The following is a 20,051-nucleotide window of genomic DNA, read 5'->3' as shown; positions in this document are numbered from 1 at the left end:
CCCCGCAGGGATGTGCCCCACAGCAGCCGGGGAGAGAAGCAAAGCCCAGGGGTGCGGTGGGGACATCTCCTTACCGTGACGGGCATCTTCTCACAGGACAGCTCCACCATGGGCTGCTGCTGCTCCAGGGAGACGTAGCCGTGGCACCAGCTTACTGCCTGTGGGCAAGTAGAGCGAGATCAAGGCTGAACTCCCCTCCCCGTGCCTCAGGTTCCCTGTTGGGGACCCACAGAACGCATCCTCACCCCAAACCATTGGCTCTTGCAGGCAGCAGTGCCCATCCCCGGTGCCCGGCACGAGGTCTCCTCCACGGTGAAGCTCAGCTCCTGCGGATGCTGCAGGTCCCCAGGCTGGGAGAGGGGACAGGATCCATCAGGGACCCACTTGGTTCAGGGATCCACCTCCAGGAGGAGCCCCATCCTCAGCTTGGGTGGGCAGTGTCCCCATAGTGGGTCAGACCCAGCACCAAAATGGGACGATACAGCCCAGACAAGGGATAGATCCTGCACCCCCGGGGTGCAGTGGGGATGGAGGAGTTCAGCACTCACCCAGCCGGGCTGGGGCTGCGCTTCCCGGAGCCGCAGGACATAGGGAGTGACAACCCTTGTGTTGAGCAGCTCCACGGCCGCCAACACAGCATCCTCATAGCTCACGGTCCAGAGCCCTGGCACGGACACTGGGATGGATCCAGCCGATCCCGGTGTGGATCCATCTGGCCCCGGTGTGGTGGCTCTGGCCAGCCCCAGCAGCAGCAGCAGCGGCAGTACCTGGCACAGCCTCATCCTGCCTCCTGACACCCTCTGTGCCAGCAGCCCTTTTATGGGATCTGCCCTGGATGCGCTGGCACGGCCACCACAGGCGTTCCCATGGGCTGACACTTCCTCCTGTGACACTGGGGAATTCCCAGGGGGACAAATCTGGCCAGGAGCTGAATCCATCCCCCTCTCACCCCCAGGCCACAGCAGCTGGCACAGCATGGCTCAGCAGAAGAGAGGCCACAGGGTTGAGGTCCCCCCAACCATGGGGCTCCCCCATGGAAGGCCACTGCATGCCCAGGGAGGGTGAAATGAGGACAAGGGTGATGCTGAACCACAGCACCTCCATGAAGGCAGCTGGTCCTGGGTACCACCATGCCAAGGTGACCATCAAGGAGCTGAGCCAGGTCTGATGGGGACACAGGGTGACACCAGGTTGGGTTTCTCAACCCCATTCTCCCATAGGACTGGATGAAGCCTTTGACACTGTTTTCCACATTTCTATCCTGGAGAAACTGGCTGCTCACAGCTTGGATGGGTAAAGAACTGGTTGATGGCTGGGCTTAAAGAGTGGTGGTGAATGGAGCTAAACCCAGCTGGTGGCCAGTCACAAGCAGTGTTCCCCAGGGTTTGGGCCCTGTCTCTTTAGTGTCTTTATCAGTGACCTGGATGAGGGGATCAGGTGCACCCTCAGATGACAGCAAGTTGGTAGGCAGTGTTGATCTGCTGGAGGGCAGGAAGCATCTGGACAGGCCAGATTAATGGGCTGTGGGCAATGGTATGAGGTTCAACAAGGCAAAGTGCCAGGTCCTGTACTTTGTCACAACAACCCCATGCAATGCTCCAGGCTTGGGGAAGAGTGGCTGGAAAGCTGCTCAGTGGAAATGGACCTGGGGTGTTGGTCAACAGCTGAACATGAGTAGCTTGTGCCCAGGCAGCCACGAAGGCCAATGGCATCCTGGCCTGTATCAGCAATACAATAGTGTAGCCAGCAGGGCCAGGGCAGGGACTGTCTCCCTGTGCTCAGCTCAGCCACTCACTTCCCTTGTGAGGCTGCATCTAGAGTCCTGTGTTCAGCTCAGGGCCCCTCGCTATGAGCAACATTGAGGTGCTGGAGCAGGTCCAGAGAAGGGCAATGAAGCTGGGGAAGAGGCTGGAGCACAAGTTCTGTGATGAAGAACGGCTAAGGGACCTGGGGGGATTTAGTGTGGAGAGAAAGGAGGCTCAGGGGGGACCTTATTGCCCTCTACAATACCACCCCTGCAGGCTGTAGTCAGGGGAAGTCCATCCTTCAGTCCATCCTTCAACCAGTCTCTTTCCCAAATAACAAGAGACAAAAGGACACGGCCTCAAGTTGCACCAGGGCAGGGACAGATTGGATATTACGAGAACTTTCTCTCCCAAAGTGCTGTCAAGCACTGGCAGAGCCTGCCCAGGGAGTGGTGGAGGCACCGTCCCTCAAGGGCTTTACAAGACGTGTGGATGTGGCATTGACTGACATGATTCAGTGCTGGCCTTGGCAGTGTCATGTTAATGGTTGGACTTGATGTTCTTACAGGTGACTGCCACAGAGCTGACCCGGGTGTGCTGGGGACACAGGGTGACAGCACGTCGGGTTCTCAACCCCAATCTCCCATGGGGCCAGCGGAAGAATCCACCCTGCCCCACGGCCGGGGCTTTCCAGCCCCCGGTGATGTTTTATGGCTGGGCGGATGAAACATTCGCCAATGAAGACACCTGTAGCTCTCAGCAAACACGGTGGGTTTGACCAAACACCAGCCCTGGGAGCGGCTGCCGTCTCCAAAGCCAAGCAGGAACCTGCAGGAGCACCTCAAGGAACCCTGCCCGGGAGATGACCCTCTGTTCAACCCCCATCTGCACCGCCATACACAGCAAGGGGAAGCCCAAAGCCACCTGAGAGGCTCAGAGCTGTGGGGCTGGTGAAAGCCATTGCATATGTTCTGCCAGCAGGCTGTAGGTCAAGCAGGGACAAGCACACCCAGGTCACAGCTAGGGGGAAGTCCCCAGGGATGGACACTCAATCACAAATCTATGGGAGAGCTCAACTTGGCCCTGGAAAGATCCACGTGCAACCAGATCCAAACTTCCATGGAGAAGGGACCCCATATAGAATTGTCCTGCATCCCATCTGCATCCTGAGAACCTCCAGTGATGGGGACCCCACCATGCCCCTGGGGAGGTTCTTCCAGGGAATGACTCAGTGTACAACCCCAGTTGAGATTAAATCTCTCCCTGTACCCACTGTCCCTTGCCTTCTCCTCATGGCTCCTTGAAAGCCTCCACCCTTTAAGCACTGGACCACTGGGATGAGGTCCCCACAAGCCTTCTCCAGGGAGAAGAGACTCACCTCCCTCAATCTTCCCCCCTAGAGCAGGTTCTCCAGCCCTGTAACCATCATCCTGGCCCTCCTCAGGCCCTTCTCCACTCTGTCTGGGTCCTTATTGACTTGTGGGTCCAGAATTGGATGCATCACTCCATGGGGGCTGGAAGATGGCTCCAGAACCAGACAACTGAGGAGCCAGAAGTGCTCCACTGGACCTCCTGCTTACAAACCAGGATGGAGCTGGTGGACATGAGAAGGTCAGGGCAGCATCGGCTGTGGTGATCACGGGATGGTGAAGCCCAAAATCCTGAGGGGGGAAGCTGGTCAGAAAGCAGGATCATTGCCCTGGACACTTGTAGAGAGCAGAAACTGGGACAATGCCCAATGCAAGAGGCTGGGCCCCACGGGAGGGTGCACCATGTCAAACTTCGCAGCAACCAAAAACCAGTGCCAAGACCTCTAAGTACTGGTTTCAAGTGTCCTGTGTAAACCCAAGCAGGCTCCACTCCCACAACAGACATGAGATCCTGCGAGGCCATTTGGGGAGCAAAAAGGGAAAAGCTTGGAGAGTTTTAGTTGGGGTAACCACATCCCACCCAGCTACAGCTGCACTTCTCAGGCCAGCTCCTCACCCTGTGCTGTAAGCAGGGGTAAGCAACACCCCCAAAAGCAAACATGAAGGCTGTGAGCTGTGGAAAATACCCTGCTCATAAATCAGTCCCCACTTTATTTGACCACCTCAAGACTGAGCTGCCCCTCCTCATTCCTGGCAACCAACAAATCTATTTGCCTTTTATTAGTTCCCACAACTGGGCCCTGATCTGTTTGGACTTGGATAAAGCAGGAAAGAAAACACGAGGGGTGGGAGAGGCAGAACATGGGTAACTTCTGCTGGTGACAACCTCAACAGCAGAGGGGAGGACATGGCTGCTCCATCAGCCCTGCAGTCTGGGCAGGGCTGCAGGGACATCCACCCCACAAGAAGCCCTCTAGCCAAAGAGGCTGCATGTGATAGGGCTTTAAGGGGCCTGAGGAAGTAGGAGGGCGATGGAGGGATGGCAGTGGGGCAGCATGGGGGCTCAGCTCCACTGGAGCTTGTAGAGAGGCAACCCCAAGAACACTTCCAGCTCACAGCACCCTGAGCTCACCCACCCATCCCTGTATTTTGCTTTCTTGAAACCCCACCCCGCAGTCCTGCATCCAGCTCTGTGGCCACAAGGTGACAAGAATGTGGAGCTGCTGGAGGAAGTACAGAGAAGGCCACAAAGATGCTCCAAGGACTGGAGCACCTCTTCTATGGAGACAGGCTGAGAGCTGGGCTTGTTCTGATACAGGGGTAACCAATGTACAGGGGGTGATACAGAGAAATTGTACAAGGGGGTTAAAGGAATTCCTTTGCTTAAACAAAAGTATTGTCTGTCCTAAGTACCTGCCATTGCCACCTTGCCAAGGCATTGATTACTGCTGGAGGGGGAGGAGCAGATGCTAGTTCTACTGACAAAAGCAGATGAAAGGTCCTGCTGATAAGCGGCAGGAGAGGCAGACTGGGCATGGACCAAACCCTAAGGCCATGTCTGAAGATTAAAAGGTGTAAAGTTTAAGAAGAGGAAGACTCATTTACTTCATCTTGAAGACCCCTACCCACAGGAGGAAGACTCATTTACTTCATCCTGAGACCCCTGCCCATGATCAGAAGGGGCACTGCGCAGGTGCAAAGGACCTTCCGGCTCATTATAATATGAAGCGGGGATAGATACTAAATATGTATAGGTGGATTGAGCAACCTCATGTCTATATATACCTTAAGAGAATAAATGTAAAGGGACAACAACCCTGAGGTGTGCATGCTTTGGAGGAGCTATCCCCATGCACCTCAGTGCTGAATAAAAGCATACCTACTTTACAACTTTAACTAGTTGTGGAGTCTATCCACGCATCAGTTCAGCCTGGAGAAGGCTCCAGGAACAACTTACAGCAGATTCCGGTGCCTAAAGGGGTCAATAATAAAGCTGGAAAGGGGCTTCTGACAAGGGCAGGTAGGGACAGGACAAGGGGGAATGGATTTAAACTGACAGAGGGGAGACTGAGATCTGAGGAAGAAGTTCTTCCCTGTGAGGGTGGTGAGGCCCTGGCACAGGTTGCCCAGAGAAGCTGTGGCTGCCCCATCCCTGGCAGTGTTCAAGGCCAGGTTGGATGGGGCTTGGAGCAACCTGGTCTGGTGGAAGGTGTCCCTGTCTGTGGCAGGGGGTTGGAGCTGGGTGAGCTTTAAGGTCCCTTCCAACCCAAACCGTTCCGGCCACGCTGCCTCATGGCGACCACCACACGTTCACCACCCACCGCCGCCGCGCCGGAAGTGCCGCCGCCTAAGCCAATGGGCGCTCGCTGCGGGGGTATGACGCCATCAGGCTGCGCCGGCGTACATGCGTGCGGTGGCTCCGTGCCGGCCCGCCGTGCGGCTGGGGCGGCCGAGGTCAGGCGCGGCGGCGGGAGGGCTGGGGCCGGGCGGGGAGAGCCGGGCCCGGGGGCGGAGGTGGGGCAGAGCCCGGGACTCAGGGCTGGGCTCGGGGTGTGGGACCACGGGGGGAACTGACCGGCGGCGGGGCTAGGCCCGGGCCTGCGGGCAAAGCGGGGAGGTGGGAGCCCAGAGAGGTGGTGCGGGAAAACCGGGAGCAGCGGGGAGGGGACTCATCAAACCCGAGCATGGGTTGGGTTGGAAAGCAGTCAGTTCCAGCCCCTGCCACTGGCAGGGACACCTTCCACCAGACCAGGTTGGTCCAGGCCCTGTCCAGCCTGGCCTTGAGCACTGCCAGGGACAGGTGAGGCCCAGTCAGGGCTGGTGGGGAGCTGGGTGTGCACCAGCGCTTAGCCAGCTGCTCTGAAGTAGCTGTGAGCCACCTTGGGAAGCCACAGAGTTCAGCAGCCCCTAAGGGGATCTGACAGGAGTTAGCCCCAGCGGGGAAGTGCCTCTGCCACAGCAGTGTTTTGGTAGCTGATATCAGAAACCCTTTATTGCTCCCTCTCATCCAGTATTGGTAGTCATAGAATCATAGAGTACTTTGGGTTGGAAGGAACCTCAAAGATCATCCAGTTCCACCCCCCTGGCACAGGCAGGAACACAGCCGTTACCAGAATTTGGCCACCATGTGTTTATTAACTTTTCCTGTACCTAAAGTGTTTGTCTTCTTTTCACAGCTTTCCTGACATGCAGCACTGACCCCAGCCAGTTGCCAGCCCCAGCCTTCCACCATGGCAGCCCACTTGGTGCGACGCTGCTGCTGGCGGCACTTAGGTGCCTTCATCCCTCCTGCCTCGGCAGTCCCAGCGTTCCTGCTTGTGCCGGCTGGGAAGGTGGCAGTGGCAAGAGCTCTGCCTCCAGCACCTCTCACTTCTTTTCATATTTCAAGCCCTTTCAGCTGGGCAGATGGATTCTCAGTCAAAGAACTGGTGGAGGACAGCAAAAGTCAAGAGTACAAATTGATCGGGGAACTGGTTGAAACAGCCACAAGTCCTCAGGAGCTCCTGCAGCTGGCTGAACTCCATCCCCTTACCAGCAACCAGGCCTCCCTAATAATTACTCAACTTTCCCGGCTTGCAGCAGAAAAAAAGCTGGAAACAGAGAGTATTGTGCTAGATAAGCGATTCCAGCAGCTTGTCAGCATCATGGATTCCCAGGTGAGTTCCCTCCTTGTGGCAGAAGCAGTCTGGGGAAAGAATACAAGGTAAAAAGCAGACAGTGCTCCTGGGGTTTAAGCAGTGCAGCTGGCTGCAGCCAGCAGCTCATTAGGGGGTTGTGGCTTGCCTTTCCAAGCTGAAGCTGCTGGGATCAGGAGGGAAAATGACCAGCTCTAGCTAGGATGCCTCATTCTTGCTATCTAAAACCACCACTTTTTGTACCAGAGACAAAATACAGCAAGAGAACATCCTCAATGAATGCTGCCTTGCTCCTCCTCCCAAGAATTTTCTGTTTTCCTAGTAAGATAAAGCTGCATCTTGGCCAAGGCAGAGCAGAACTGCACAGACAGACAGCAGAGAAGCCACTGGGTAAGGTAGAGCATCTGAAGGGAAGCAGTGCACTGTGCTCTGCACTTCCTACTGTCAAACCTCAGCAGGGCTGTGAAATTCAATGTCATCTGCTATGGTTGGTGCTGGCCCTGCCAGCTGCTGCAGAAATAACTGTAGCTCATGGGCCTCAGAGTGCAGGATCACAGAATGTTTTGAACTGGAAGGGACATTAAGGGATTATTTAGTTCCATCCCCCTGCCACAGGCAGGGACACCTTCCACTAGACCAAGTTGCTCCAAGCCCCATCCAACCTGGCCTTGAACACTGCCAGGGATGGGGCAGCCACAGCTTCTCTGGGCAACCTGTGCCAGGGCCTCACCACCCTCACAGGGAAGAACTTCTTCCTAAGTTCTCATCTCAGTCTCCCCTGTGTCAGTTTAAAGCCATTCCCCTTGTCCTGTCACTACATGTCCTTATAAAAAATTCCTCTCAGTGCTCCAGAGTTGGATGCAGGACTGCAGGTGAGGTTTCACCAGAACAGAGGTGGAGAATCACCTCCCTTGACCTGCTGGTCACACTGCTGGTGATGCAGCCCAGACACAGTTGGTTTCTGGGCTGCAAGCACACACTGCCAGCTTTGTGTCCCATTTTTCACCCACCAGTACCCCCAAGTCCTCCTCAGGGCTGCTCTCAGTCCGTCCATCCATCCATCCCACAGTCTGTGCTGGTACAGGGGGTGCTCTGACTTGTGAACTTGCATTGTGAACTTGATGAGGTTTCCTGGTAAGGCCCTGAGTGTACAAGTGTTCTGTAGACGCCTTGTATTCATCTTTATCCATAATCTCTGCTCCCTAAAACCCATCTAAGGGTAGCAGAGAGGTGGCATTTGTCCGAAGGCTGCCCATTTAGCTTTGTAATGTTTCGGTGCCACTGTACTTGAATTGCGAGTTTTGCTCCTGATTTACATGGTCCTGTGTCATTGTCACCTCAATTGATCAAAGGGGCTTGCAAGGGGCCCTTAAGACCCCTTGGTGGAGAAAGGTTACCCCAGCGCTGGCAAAGCCAAGCTGTCACACTGCACAAGTGATACAACAAGCGAAGCAGTGTTGGAAACTGCCAAGGAGGGTGTAGCTAGGAATTTTGAGATGTAAAGCAAGCAAGCTGCTGCAGACATGCTTGTTCTTCTCCAGTGAGCTGTTACTGCAGCCACAGATGTAGGTAAGTGAATGTAAGTTGAACATTGTGTAGATGCAAAAACACTCTGGTGCAAAGAAACTTAAATTAATCAGCTTTCAATGTCTTTATGTCCACAAGCCAGAGATTTTGAGTAGCTGAGGCATGGGGCAGGACAGTGTTGAGGAGGAAGGCTCGTAGTGGGGTGAGTTTTGTACATGTGGATGGGGGAAAAAGGTGAGGAATCAGCTGGAGGAGCAGTCTGGTTCTCATTGTTACCTGAGTGCACGAGGCCACATCATGAGCTCTGCTCCTTTCCCAGCTGCATCCTGATGTGATTTTGTTCTACATTTTAGCAGAGCACTGGGGCAGGGCTCAGGTCATTCTTGTGCCCGAGGTACTGAACTTCAGGAATTTGCCATGCTGGTGGAAGTGATGGAATTTGGACAGGCCAGAGAGTTAAAGCCTTTGCCCAAACCCTCATGGTCCCTCCTGCCTGAAATTCAGTGTCTCACAGCACTGCCTCACTTCCTTCCTGCACAGCCACACTGAGAAGCAGCTCCTCATTTCTGCAATCATGTAACATTGGGATGTTGTGTCAAGCACAGGTGCAGTGCTCTGTACCAGGGTAACTGGTGCAGTGATGCTTTCTGAAGGGCCCATAAGAAATGATGTTGTGCTAAGGATCTGGTTTGGTTTTATACCAATCAGGAGAGCTTTCAGACTGGAATTGCCTTTTAGTGCTGCTTAGCAGCAGTAGAGCACAGCTGGGGAAGCTGAAGCTGGAAGCAACATTCACTGATGAATGCTGAAGGAGGTGAAAGCTGAAAGACCAATGGCTGGTGGAAAGTCGTGAGCTTTGCCTCATGCTAGGGCTGCTGGTGGGAAAGAGCCAGTGGTGGGCAGGCAGAGTTCAGTGGGCAAAATGTGAACTGGGCAGGTCCTGGTAATCCAAAGAGCTGGTAGGATTTGTGCCCAGCTTCCTTTCATAGAATCATGTCATAGAATCCTAGAACAGTTTGGGTTGGAAGGCACCTTAAAGCTCATCCAGTTCCAACCCCATGCCACAGGCAGGGACACCTTCCACTAGACCAGGTTGCTCCAAGCCCCATCCAACCTGGCCTTGAACACTGCCAGGGATGGGGCAGCCACAGCTTCTCTGGGCACCCTGTGCCAGGGCCTCATGCTAGGGGCTTACAGGGAAGACACTTTTGGGGACACTGGAGAGAAATCGGAGCTTTCAGGATAAGTTTCATCTGACCTGAGGGGTGGAGGTGAGTTGGAGTCCCATGGCGTTTCCTCCCCGAGGCCCTCAAGTTTCTGCCCCTGAATTATAACTCTCCCACCGCTCTTCATTCCACCAGCCACACCACAAGGAAGCATAAGTGCTTCGAGAGAAGAGTACAGTCTGAGTAAGTATTTCACCCAGATGGTAGCAAATCTTTGTAGCTTCTTTTCTGAGGCAGAGAGAGCTCTATAAGTAATGTGTGCTTACTCCTCAGCTCATCCGTGCTGCTGGGACCCTTGTGTGGCTTCAGCTTCTGGTATTGAGATTCCTCTTCCTCATCAGGGCCTGCATTGCTTCGCTTTGATTCTGAGCATGCAGGCTACACCTATGAGAGGGAGCAGAGGTCTCCTGTCGTGGTGGGGGCAGCTTAGATGTCCTCAGCCTAAGGAGGTCTGTCTTGACTCTCTCATTGCTTTGCAGTTCTTCCTATAGAGAGAGCATTGCCTGGTGTTTGGCGTGACTGGCAACTCAATACTCTTGTGCTCTCTCTGATCCACACCTTTCCCTTACTTCTTTTTGCTGCCAGATTTCTCACGTGTGGAATAACACCTTGGTGAGCCTTCTGAAGAGCCTCTACTACCTGAGGATGGACAGAAACAGTAGGGAGATGCAGTCAGTGGAGCAGGAGGTGCTGTGGCGGCTGCGGCGCTTCACCTTCAAGCATCTTGCCTCCCTGGCAGAGTTCTTGGTGGTCAGGCAGGGAAAGGAGAGCCAGCTGCTGAATGAGATCATCAAGAAGCTGGAGCTGCGTTGGACTGAGCTCGAGGGCACCCGAACCGTGGTGATGCTGATGAGCAGGGTCGGGCACATCTCCCCAGCTCTGATGGACCGGCTGGAGGACAAGGTACGGGCTTGGGCTCTCACTTTCATCTCCATTCCCTTCAGACAACCTCCCTGCAGGTGACAACAGCAGGAAAGTGCCGTCACCTTCAGCCCATCCCATGTGGGAACACTAATTCCACACAGGCTCAGTGCATCCCTGTTCCTCACTGATGTAGGGAAATGTCCTTTCTTGGGTCAGAACCACTCCAGGAGGCCTGAATGCAGCTGCGTCAAATTCAGTCCTCGTCCAGCCCGTGCTGGGGACTGGCCAGACAGCTGCCACAGCAACATCTGTAGCTCCTGAGCCCCACTGTCCCTCTGCTGGACACTGGGGATAAGTGAATGCTGCAGACACCAGCATGTGATGAGGCAGAGTGCTGTAGCTGGATCTGGTGGGGGTTGTTGGCTTATGCAGAACCCAAATCAAGGATGTTGGGTTTGTGTCCTGCAAATGAAATGGAAATTACAGTGGAAAGTAGGTGCTGGTCTGCCAGTGGGTGCCTTTGCCCTGTCAGTCTTTGCCTGACAGCATGTTACAGATGGAGTGTGTGCTAAGGTCCCACCTGCTGCAGGAGGCAGAACCAGCAGCAGGGTGATCCTGGATGAGCTTTTCGGAGAGAACAAGGGTCTGCTTCCCCTCCTGCTCCCCCCCAGCTGCTTAGCCTCACTATGTGCGAAACACTTGCTGCTGCTTCCAGTCCCTGCCACCCATGGAGGGGCTCAGCTGGTAGCAGTGGTTCATCCCACTCTGTGTAAAGGCTGGATCTGCACCTTGCTTTCATAGAGTTATAGAATGGTTTGGGTCGGAAGGGATCTTAAAACTTGCCCAGTTCCAACCACTGCCACAGACAGGGACACCTTCCACTAGACCAGGTTGCTCCAAGCCCCATCCAACCTGGCCTTGAACACTGCCAGGGATGGGGCAGCCACAGCTTCTCTGGGCACCCTGTGCCAGGGCCTCACCATCCTCACAGGGAAGAACTTCTTCCTTAGATCTCATCTCAATCTCCCCTCTGTCAGTTTAAAGCCATTCCCCCTTGTCCTGTCCCTACCTGCCCTTGTCAAAAGCCCCTCTCCAGATTTCTTGTTGGCCCCTTTAGACACTGGAAGCTGCTCTGAGGCATCCCTGGAGCCTTCTTCAGGCTGAACAAGCCCAGCTCTCTCAGCCTGTCTCCATAGCAGAGCTGCTCCACACCTCATAGCATCTTTGTGGCCTCCTCTGGACTTGCTTGAGCTGGATGCAGGACTCGAGGTACTCAAGCTTTGTGGTTTCCCTTTACATGTCTGTTCCAAACCTTTCTTGGCAGGCTCTGGAGCTTGCTGAACAGTTCAACCCCGATGACATCCGGAAAATAACGTTGGCTCTAGCCTACCAGAACCGGCGCAGCGTGCCTCTGCTCCGAGCCATGTCCTACCACCTGATTCAGAAACACTCTGAGCTCAGCCTCAGTGTCCTCATGGACCTAATTTTTGCCTATGGTAAGGAGCATGGTTGTACTGGGACCTGCTGGGTGTAACATGCGGTAGAGTCCAGTTGATTTTGCGCACTTGAGCTGGAATTTTGCTACCACAGTCAGATAAAGGCCATTGGGCATGCATTAGGCTGGACCTAACATACCAGCCAGCACAGCTCCAAGCATAGGTAGAATGAACCCAAATATGCCATTTTCCATCCAGCATATTAAAAGGAGGAGATCTGTGATGAGAGCACAATTTGGAAGTGTGGTCCCTGTGTCAGGGAGCCTCTCTGCCCTGCAGTGTACAAGCATTAGCAAGATACAGGGTGGTTGCAGCCATCATGGTGATGTTCCTGGCCCCAGGCTAGACCAGAGCCACCAGATAGATGATGGTCACAGACCTGGCACACAACAGGTCTATAAACAGCAGAGTAGCACTGATTGATAATTTAGCTTAAGGTCCTTAGTTCTCTGGCTCCTCTTTGTGTTAAGTGGTCCTATTATCCTCTTACTGTTGGTAGCCAGTGGAAAACACAAACAAGGAGAGATAAAGGAAGCGAGGAGAGCCAAGGAGGAGCTCTCTTTCAGTTGATTGCCCATCTTCTGGTGGTGGGAACAGCAATTCTGACAGCCACTATGGCCTGAACAGCCTTCATAGGTTAGCTACACCCTTAAAATAAAGAAATAACCCAATAGACCTGGCTTTGGAAAGAACTTGTGCTTTTCTTGTCGATGTTACTGGCTTTGGTAAGTTGGTTAATCTGGAACAAGTTTCAAGGAGAGTTGTGAATGCTCCATGTGTCACATCTTCCAAACCCATGCTGGGTGCCTTTCTCAGAGGCAGGGCTGTAGGCCCTCCAGCTAAGGAAGGGCAGCTGGACAGTGCATATGAGTCTGGGTCATACACAGAGCTAATTCAGCACTTCCCCAGCCTTAAAATGTACCAAATGGACAGCTGCAATGGCTGGACATGGTTTGGACAGGCTCTGGCAGTGCTGTAGCCACTGCAGGGGAGATGCTCTTGGCCAGGACCCTGTGCTGACCTTTCTGTTCAATGCTTGTAGCTGCCACACTGTTGTGTCAGGATAGTTTGTGCCTGTCATTGCTGCTGCAGCCGGTCTCAGACCCTGCCTGTGCCCCTCTTGTGGGGACTGTCCCCTCCTGGCTGGTCCACACTGACCCAGGTACCTCTGGGTCTTGGTGCTGCTGGCTGCTGATTGTTGCTGGCTTGAACCTCATGAGGTTTCTGACAGCTTTAGGGAGTTCAGGGCCCTTCTGGCCAGACCAGGATCTGTAGATGGAGACACTGGAGCTAAACTCTGCTACCAGCACTAGGTGGAGGCTGGAGCCGTGAGTTGGCACTGGAACTGGGAGGTGATAAGTGCAGCAGGATGTGGTAGAGACTTGGTCTGACCAGAAAGGATAGGGCCAAGGCAACTGTGGGGGTCAGTACCACTCTGCTCCAAATGAACAGCTTCGTACTTTCCCTCGTGCTGCCACCTCCCATCCAGGCACAGCTGCCATACCAGCTCCTTGTAAGTGGCTGTCCCTTTCTCTTTGCTCCTTTAAGGAAAACTGAATTTCCACCAGCCCCAGGTCTTCCAGAAGATAGCCACTGACCTGCAACCCCACATCCCCACCATGACACCCGTCGAGGTGACGCGCTGCATCAGATCCTTCGCCCTCCTCAAGTGGCTCAGCCTGCCACTGTTTGAGGCTATTGCACAGGTGAGGAGGAGGAGGTTTGGGGAGGGCTGGGGAGCTCCCGCTGGCACCAAGGCAGCCGTGACCCACCCCGGTTCCTGGAGGTGAGAGCAGTTTTCCACCACCTCTCCCGAGATGCTCTCTGGGATGTTGTCACTGTTTTCCCTACCCAGCCAGTGGCTGTAATTGAGTCTGACAGGACTTGATTATCATGTTCTGCTAAAGTCAGCACTGGGGATCCATGTGGAGCTGGGCTGGTCTCAGCTCGGTCTGAGCCTCCAGCACTGAGTGCCAGCACTGCTCCTCTCCCCCACCTCTGCCCCAGTTTATGTGCCTGCATTTTGCATCTATTCTGGAATATTCCAGGACTCTGCTTCCACTCACAGCTTTCCCTTGTGCCAGGATAAAATCCCAGGGAAGCCCTAAAACATCTTTTGCTCTCATTTTCCCATCTTGCCACAGGGCTGTGTGCATCCTTGGCTGATGGTTTCAGTGTTTCTCTGATTTTAGATTGATGTAGGACAGACCTAAACCTTTGCTTTTGCCCCTAGTACGCCCTGGACAACACCAAGCAGCTGTCAGTCACCCATCTGTGCAATATCATCCTGTCTTTTGCTCGTCTGAACTTCCAGCCCAGTGGAAGTGAGGATTTCTTCAACATGGTAACCTTCTTCCTCCTTTCCCCCTCTTCATCAACTCTGTCAGTGGGGAGGCTACAGATCTCCTTCTGGCACATCCCTGTGTGAAAATGTGTGCTGGGTGGCTTGAGGCAGCTGTAAATAGTGTGGGGAATGGGAAAAGGGAGCCCAGAGCTCTGGCTAGGCTGAAAAACCTTCACAGTGCTCCCCTGGCAGCGTGTGGGCATCAGCTGAACCAGTTAGTCCATGACTGGCCCTGCAGGGTTGCTTTTCTGCCAGACACCAGCAGCATGGGGATGTTCATGTGCAGGACTGCAGGTGGGGTCTCAGCAGAGTGGAGCAGAGGGGGAGAATGTCCTCTTCGACCTGCTGGTCACACTGCTGGTGTTGCAGCCCAGGATACCAGATATGGGTGTCTCTAATTGGCAGGGCCCTATGTGCCACTGCAGGGCAGCACATCCCTTGTGGCCAGGCCAGCCTGGGGAGCAGGAGGTCTCCCTGGGACAGTGAGAAGGACAAGGGGGGGAAGTACCATCCAGGGCTCCTACTGTCAGCATTTATCATGGTCCTGTGAAGGGGGATTTTGTAGCAAGTGCAAAACTACTTATTTTTGAGACACGGTAGAAAAGGAAGAGCCCCGGGAGGGTGCAGAGCTCCAGGCTCTTGCTGTGATTCCTGGGCAGACACCATGACACCACCCATACAGCCTGAGACCCTTCCAGCTCTGTTGTAGTTGCAGATCCTGATGAGATTGTCACCTCCAGCCCTCCCTTTCCTGAACGCTGCCTTATGGCAGGGCTGGCTGCAGTGGTGCATTACCCTGCAGTGATGCAGCATCCCAGGCCTGCAAACCACAGCTCGTGAGCTGCAGGGACATGTTGGAGTGATCTTAATGTCTTCCCCTCTGCAGATAACCCAGGGAAGAAGTGCTGCTGGTGCACATCAGTTGCACCATAAGGCCTCAGGGATCTGTCAAGCTGCCAGACCCATGTGTTTGTGAGACCGAGATGTCAGCAGCTCTGTGCTGAGCTGAGCTGTTTGGTTTCCCTGCAGGTCCATGAAACGCTCCAGGGTCAGCTGCACAGCCTGGAGCCTCATATGCTGACAGATCTGGTGTGGTCGCTTTGTGTGCTGCGGCAGGCCAAGCCTCCCTACCTGCAGCAAGTGCTGGCACCTGACTTCCATGCTCAGATTCGAGGTGAAATGGGCATCTCTGATAGTGGGGCAGGGCCCAGGAACCTCAGACCTGGGACAAGAAGTGGGGCTGCTGAGCCTGGTTCATCTAAATAGAGGTTAACAGCTTCTTAACATGGCCAGGTTGGATGGGGTTTGGAGCAACCTGGTCTAGTGGAAGGTGTCCCTGTCCATGGCAGGGGTTTGGAACTGGATGAGCTTAAGGATCCCTTCCAGCCAAGTGATTCTGTAATTCTATGAACCATGAGGACATAGATATCTTTAGGGGTGGCTGTAACACATCCCCCACAGCTCTGTACAGGGTACCCAGGCATGGAGAGTGCAGGGCAGCAGCACCAAGAGAGTCGGGCTCATAAGAGCAATGGTCTCCAGCAGCTGCCCTGGGCTGTGGATTTGTGCTTGGGTGTGATGGGGGGGGGGGAGGAGGAGAACAAGACTGATAGCCAAGGGGATCCTGAAGGGCTTGGTATTGCCTCACCAAATGGTGACTGCTGGGAAGGTGCAGCCCTGTCAAATTCGATCCCTGCCTCCGCTGTGGTGGGGACCGGCCAACCGGCTGCCACAGCAACTTCTGTGGTCTGTGAGCTCCATGTTCCCTTCCCATGGGACACTGGGAACAAAATCACACCACAGACACTGGGCTCCGTGGGGCTGTCCCTGCTAAACAAGGGATTTCTGGCTTTGCCATCTTCCTGCGAGCCCCCCAGCATTCGGCCATTGGTGGACTGTATCTCTGTGCCAGTAGGCAGGGAACCATCATGGGAGGATTGGAACCAGGAATCGCAGCCACACAGGGTACACAGGCCACCAGATGAAGAGCCAGGGCTTTGGGCCGTGTCTGAACTCTGCTTCTCTCCTCCCTCCAGGTGATCAGTCCCTCAAGGCCCAGAACTTACAGCTGAAGCTCATCCACATCAATGCTGCTGCCAAGCTGGAAAGCCCTGACTACCGAGGGCCATTCCTGCCACCAGAGATGCTGAGCATGGCAGAGCCAGCAGGGGAGAAGGTGACCCTGCTGCAGAGCAGCCTGCGGGAGGCCTTGGTGGGGGTGCTGGGGAGCCAGGACAACGGGCGCTTTGATGCACGCACCATCTATGGCTGGCAGATCGGTGAGTGCCTCCTCTGCCCCCTCCACAGGCAGCAGCGGGACCCCAGCAGTGGAGGGAGTTGAATTTGAGGGCTCAGCTACAGCTACCAGGGTTTAACCCCCCTCATTGTTCAGCCTCACGCCTCCTCATTGCAGCTGCTCTGCCTTGTTTCACCTTTTCCCCCAGCTCATGGCAGAGCAGAAACTGCAGCCAAGGCATGGCTGTGGGGAGCAGATGGAGGAGGAATGCCTTCCTCCTGCAGCCAACCAGCATCAAGGCTGGTGAGGGCCTTCTGGCTCTGCTCACCCTTCCTCTGCTGCACCCTGGGCTCTTGCAGCCCACCCCAGGCTCCCCCAGCTCCCTGCTCTCCTGCAGCCCTGTCAAATTCGATCCCTGCCTCTTCTGTAGCAAGGATTGGCCAAACGGCTGCCACAGCCACTTCTGTGGTCCATGAGCTCCACATCCCCTTCCCCATGGGATGCTGGGATAAAATCAGGCTATGGACATGTCTTCTGCCCGAGGAGATGCTTGGGAAGCAGACCCTATCCCTGGCCGTGTGTGCAGAGCTGCTCCATGGCTTCAGCAAGGATGGGTTTTCTGGGAAGGGAGCAGTGTGACCTTGCATGCTCTGCGTCACCAGTCTTGTGAGGGATGCTGTGAGCAGCATCCAGGTGGGATTTCAGGAGTCCTTGTGTTCCCTGCTCTCCGTGCAGATGCTGAGATGGTGGTGAACAGCGAAAATAAACCTCTCCCCGTGAAGAACTTTGCTGCTCCCCATCTGCTGTGCCCAGAAGGGACAAACCCGTTGCCATCAGGCGCCAGGAGGTGGGTCTGGGCTCAGCTGTGGCTGCCAGCTGGGCAGGAGCTCGCGGGGGGAAGAGGGAGAAGGAGGGCTCTGCCGCTGGGATGGTGAGGAGCTGCAGGCTCCATGCCTCCCGGTCACCACAGTGATGTGTGCCAAGGACGTGATGCCCATTGTGTCCCCTTGTTTGGAGCAGAAGGGCTGGGCACTGGACAGAAATTGGGGTAAGGCTGTGCCATCCCCACCCAGGGTAGCATTTTGGAGTGAGGGGCTGCTCTGGCCACATAACCTGGTGGCAGCAGAGCAAGGGAAGGGGGGCACACACAGGTTGTGCCAATGGTTTTCTCTCTGAAGAAAGCCTTTGCCAGGTCTGTCTGCTATGGAGCCTGGCTGCCTGCAGGGCCCTGAGCTGCCTCCTTCCTGCCTGGAAAAGGCAGCATCACCCCATTCGGTCTGCTGTCAGGCATGGATGGTGGATAAATTGTGCTTGAGCCGCTCTCCTGGTGCTTCTTGGATAGCTCAGAGGCAGGATAATGGCTCCAGTAGGATAAATCTGTGTCCTGCTGGCACAGGGCAATCAGCAGAGCTGGAGCAGGTCCTTCTGCCATAGCTGCCTTGGGATCTGGGTGCTGCTGCCAGCTCTGCTTATGCTGCCCATGCCCAGTCGCTCATCTCACAGCCTCCCACTCCCCTTTGCATCTCCTAGGATTGCCTTCCTCCGGTGGGAGTTCCCCAGCTTCAGCAACAGAAGCAAGGACCTGCTGGGCCGCTTCGTCATGGCCCGGCGCCACATCCAGGCGGCCGGCTTCCTCGTGGTGGACGTGAGTAGCCATGGGTAGAGAAGGGTCTCTGATTCCATGGAGATGGAGGAGCAGACACCTTCATAGAGGGGGGTCTGGCTTCCTTCTTACCCCCACCACCACCTTCCTGATGCTCTGGGTCCTGCAGAACCCCAAGGCCAGCCCCAAGTGCTCCCTGGTGCCCACAGCTCTATGCGGATGGCTCGGCAGGTCGCCCTCCTGCCTGCCATCACTGGGATTAGCTACTGTGATCCCCTCCAGGCCACCTGCCAGGCAGCCTGAAGGTGGTGTGGGGGTACTGATAATCAAGGAGGACAGCAGACAAGGTCTTAGGGTGCTGATCCCCTGTGCTGGAGCCATGGGGTCATGCATTATTTAGCTTTCTGGAGGTAATTATAGCTCTCCTAGCAGGCAGCAAGCACTGCTCTGCTACTGGCTGCTCTGGGGGAGGAGGGAGGGTGGCTCAGTGTGCTGCCAGCACAGGCAGGAAGCCATCCCTCTGCCCCTTGCCCTGCAGAGCCTGGGCTCAGCACTGCCCAAGCTGCGTGGCTCTTTCAAGGCTGGAGGGCCACATGTCACCCCAGAGCATCACTGCCGTCTCCCCTGCCTGTCTGATGCTCTTCCATGCGAGAACCCTGAGCTTCAGCCCTTCCCCTGTGTCCTCCTTCCAGCTCTCTGAGCTCACTGCCAAACTTTGAGGCTGATGTGAAGTGAGGTTCGAGGTTCACTGCTGCTGTTTCTCTCCAGCCTCTTGCATAATCCCCCACTCTGGCTGGCTGGGAAGGCTCAGGGAGACAGGAGGAGGAGAAGAAGGGAAGTGCTGCTTCCTGCAGCTTCAGCCCTGCTAAATATAGAGGCAGGGGTGGGTGGTGGGATCCCCCCAGACACGGCTGCTCCCTCGCACAGGCTGGCAGAGACACCACTGAGGAACAGCGTGCCGGTGCCAGTGTTCTAACACAGCTTGAACCATCACCCTGAAGCCAGAGAGCAAGTGCTGGGCATGTGAGCCTCTCCCCCAGCTGCGTGCCCTCCAAATAAACACTTCATCACCCTTCACCAGGCTGGGGCAGGCACAGGGAGAAGGATGGGATGGGCTGGCAGCAGGGACATGGAGCCCTGCACGTCCTCTGCATCCACATGGAAAACTAAACACGGTTTGGTGCTCGGGATGTCTCCAAGCCTCTTCACAGTGAAGGTCCTGCCCTAAATCCCCCTCTACAAGGGGCAGGGTGGTCCCTGTGGCCATCCCAGTGCTTTGTGCCATCCCAGCTGCTCACAGAAGCCCCGTTGTTCAGTGGTGGTCACGCGGGTTAATTTGGGGACAGTCCTGAATTGTCTGTGGTTCGGTCCCCTGCGTGCCAATGGCACCGCCGGACGGGACCATTGGGTGCTCTCACCCATCCCCATGGCTGCCTCAAGTTCAGCACCCACCTCTGCTGTGATGGGAACCAGCCTATGGGCTGCCTGTGCCCCATGTCCCAATGGGAGAGACTCCTTGAGGATGCCATTGTGCATCTGAGAGCTCTGACGCCAGCTCCTCTTCGCCCCATCCTGCTGCAGGTGCCCCACTACGAGTTCCTGGACCTGAAGACGGAGCGGCAGCGGACAGCCTACCTCAAAGACAAGCTCAACAAGGCCCTGGCCAAGGAGATGGCGAGCTAACCACAGCACTGCCTGCCCTGCGGCTCCGGCAGCGCCTCTGTGTTGGAAATGTGCTTGAATAAACCCACCACTGTACAGTGCTGCAGGCTGGGGGTGCTGGGGGCCAGGGCTGCTTGGTATCTATGCTGGTGGCCACACCGCTTGGCCTCTTCCTGGGGAGGGAGACAGCTCCGTGCTGATGCTCAGCAGGATGCCTGTCACACAGCCGTGGCTCAGTGCCCAGAGGAAGCCGTCCTGAGCTGAGATTAGGATTAAGAGTCATCCTGTCTTCTCTTAGTCTCATTTTATTAGCAGGGCTTTGTCCTCAGGCGGCTGTGCAGTG

General features: G+C 55.4%; 1 protein-coding gene and 4 non-coding genes across 5 annotated transcripts; all 5 read left to right on the top strand.

Annotated features, from left to right (window-relative positions):
* The first annotated feature begins 5,504 nt into the window (after positions 1–5,504).
* Positions 5,505–19,809, top strand: TBRG4 (transforming growth factor beta regulator 4). Its single transcript, XM_034066756.1, has 11 exons — positions 5,505–5,569; positions 6,292–6,771; positions 10,089–10,406; positions 11,692–11,863; positions 13,412–13,569; positions 14,097–14,207; positions 15,237–15,381; positions 16,244–16,486; positions 17,179–17,290; positions 17,974–18,088; positions 19,628–19,809. Exons 2-11 carry the CDS (start codon positions 6,346–6,348, stop codon positions 19,727–19,729), a joined length of 1,902 nt encoding a protein of 633 aa, XP_033922647.1. The 5' UTR covers positions 5,505–5,569; positions 6,292–6,345; the 3' UTR covers positions 19,730–19,809.
* On the top strand, positions 7,204–7,298 carry LOC115945654 (small nucleolar RNA SNORA5). The gene has a single exon (XR_004079940.1). It is a non-coding gene; the product is annotated as a small nucleolar RNA SNORA5 (small nucleolar RNA).
* Positions 10,605–10,741, top strand: LOC115945650 (small nucleolar RNA SNORA5). The gene has a single exon (XR_004079937.2). It is a non-coding gene; the product is annotated as a small nucleolar RNA SNORA5 (small nucleolar RNA).
* Positions 15,878–16,016, top strand: LOC115945653 (small nucleolar RNA SNORA5). The gene has a single exon (XR_004079939.2). It is a non-coding gene; the product is annotated as a small nucleolar RNA SNORA5 (small nucleolar RNA).
* On the top strand, positions 16,836–16,974 carry LOC115945652 (small nucleolar RNA SNORA5). The gene has a single exon (XR_004079938.1). It is a non-coding gene; the product is annotated as a small nucleolar RNA SNORA5 (small nucleolar RNA).
* Positions 19,810–20,051: the final 242 nt, after the last annotated feature.

Source organism: Melopsittacus undulatus, chromosome 1 (assembly GCF_012275295.1).
Source record: "Melopsittacus undulatus isolate bMelUnd1 chromosome 1, bMelUnd1.mat.Z, whole genome shotgun sequence".
Classification (NCBI taxonomy): domain Eukaryota; kingdom Metazoa; phylum Chordata; class Aves; order Psittaciformes; family Psittaculidae; genus Melopsittacus; species Melopsittacus undulatus.
The sequence above is the reverse complement of the archived record's forward strand: the minus strand, read 5'-3'. Positions and strand labels throughout refer to the sequence as shown.

What these genes read in the sequence shown, in the direction of transcription:
- TBRG4 (XM_034066756.1), top strand. Translation starts at nt 6,346, where the DNA reads ATGGCAGCCCACTTGGTGCGACGCTGCTGCTGGCGGCACTTAGGTGCC. An exon ending in GGACCTAATTTTTGCCTATG is followed by an intron (nt 11,864 to 13,411) that starts GTAAGGAGCATG and finishes TGCTCCTTTAAG; the next exon opens with GAAAACTGAATTTCCACCAG. An exon ending in TGTTTGAGGCTATTGCACAG is followed by an intron (nt 13,570 to 14,096) that starts GTGAGGAGGAGG and finishes TTTTGCCCCTAG; the next exon opens with TACGCCCTGGACAACACCAA.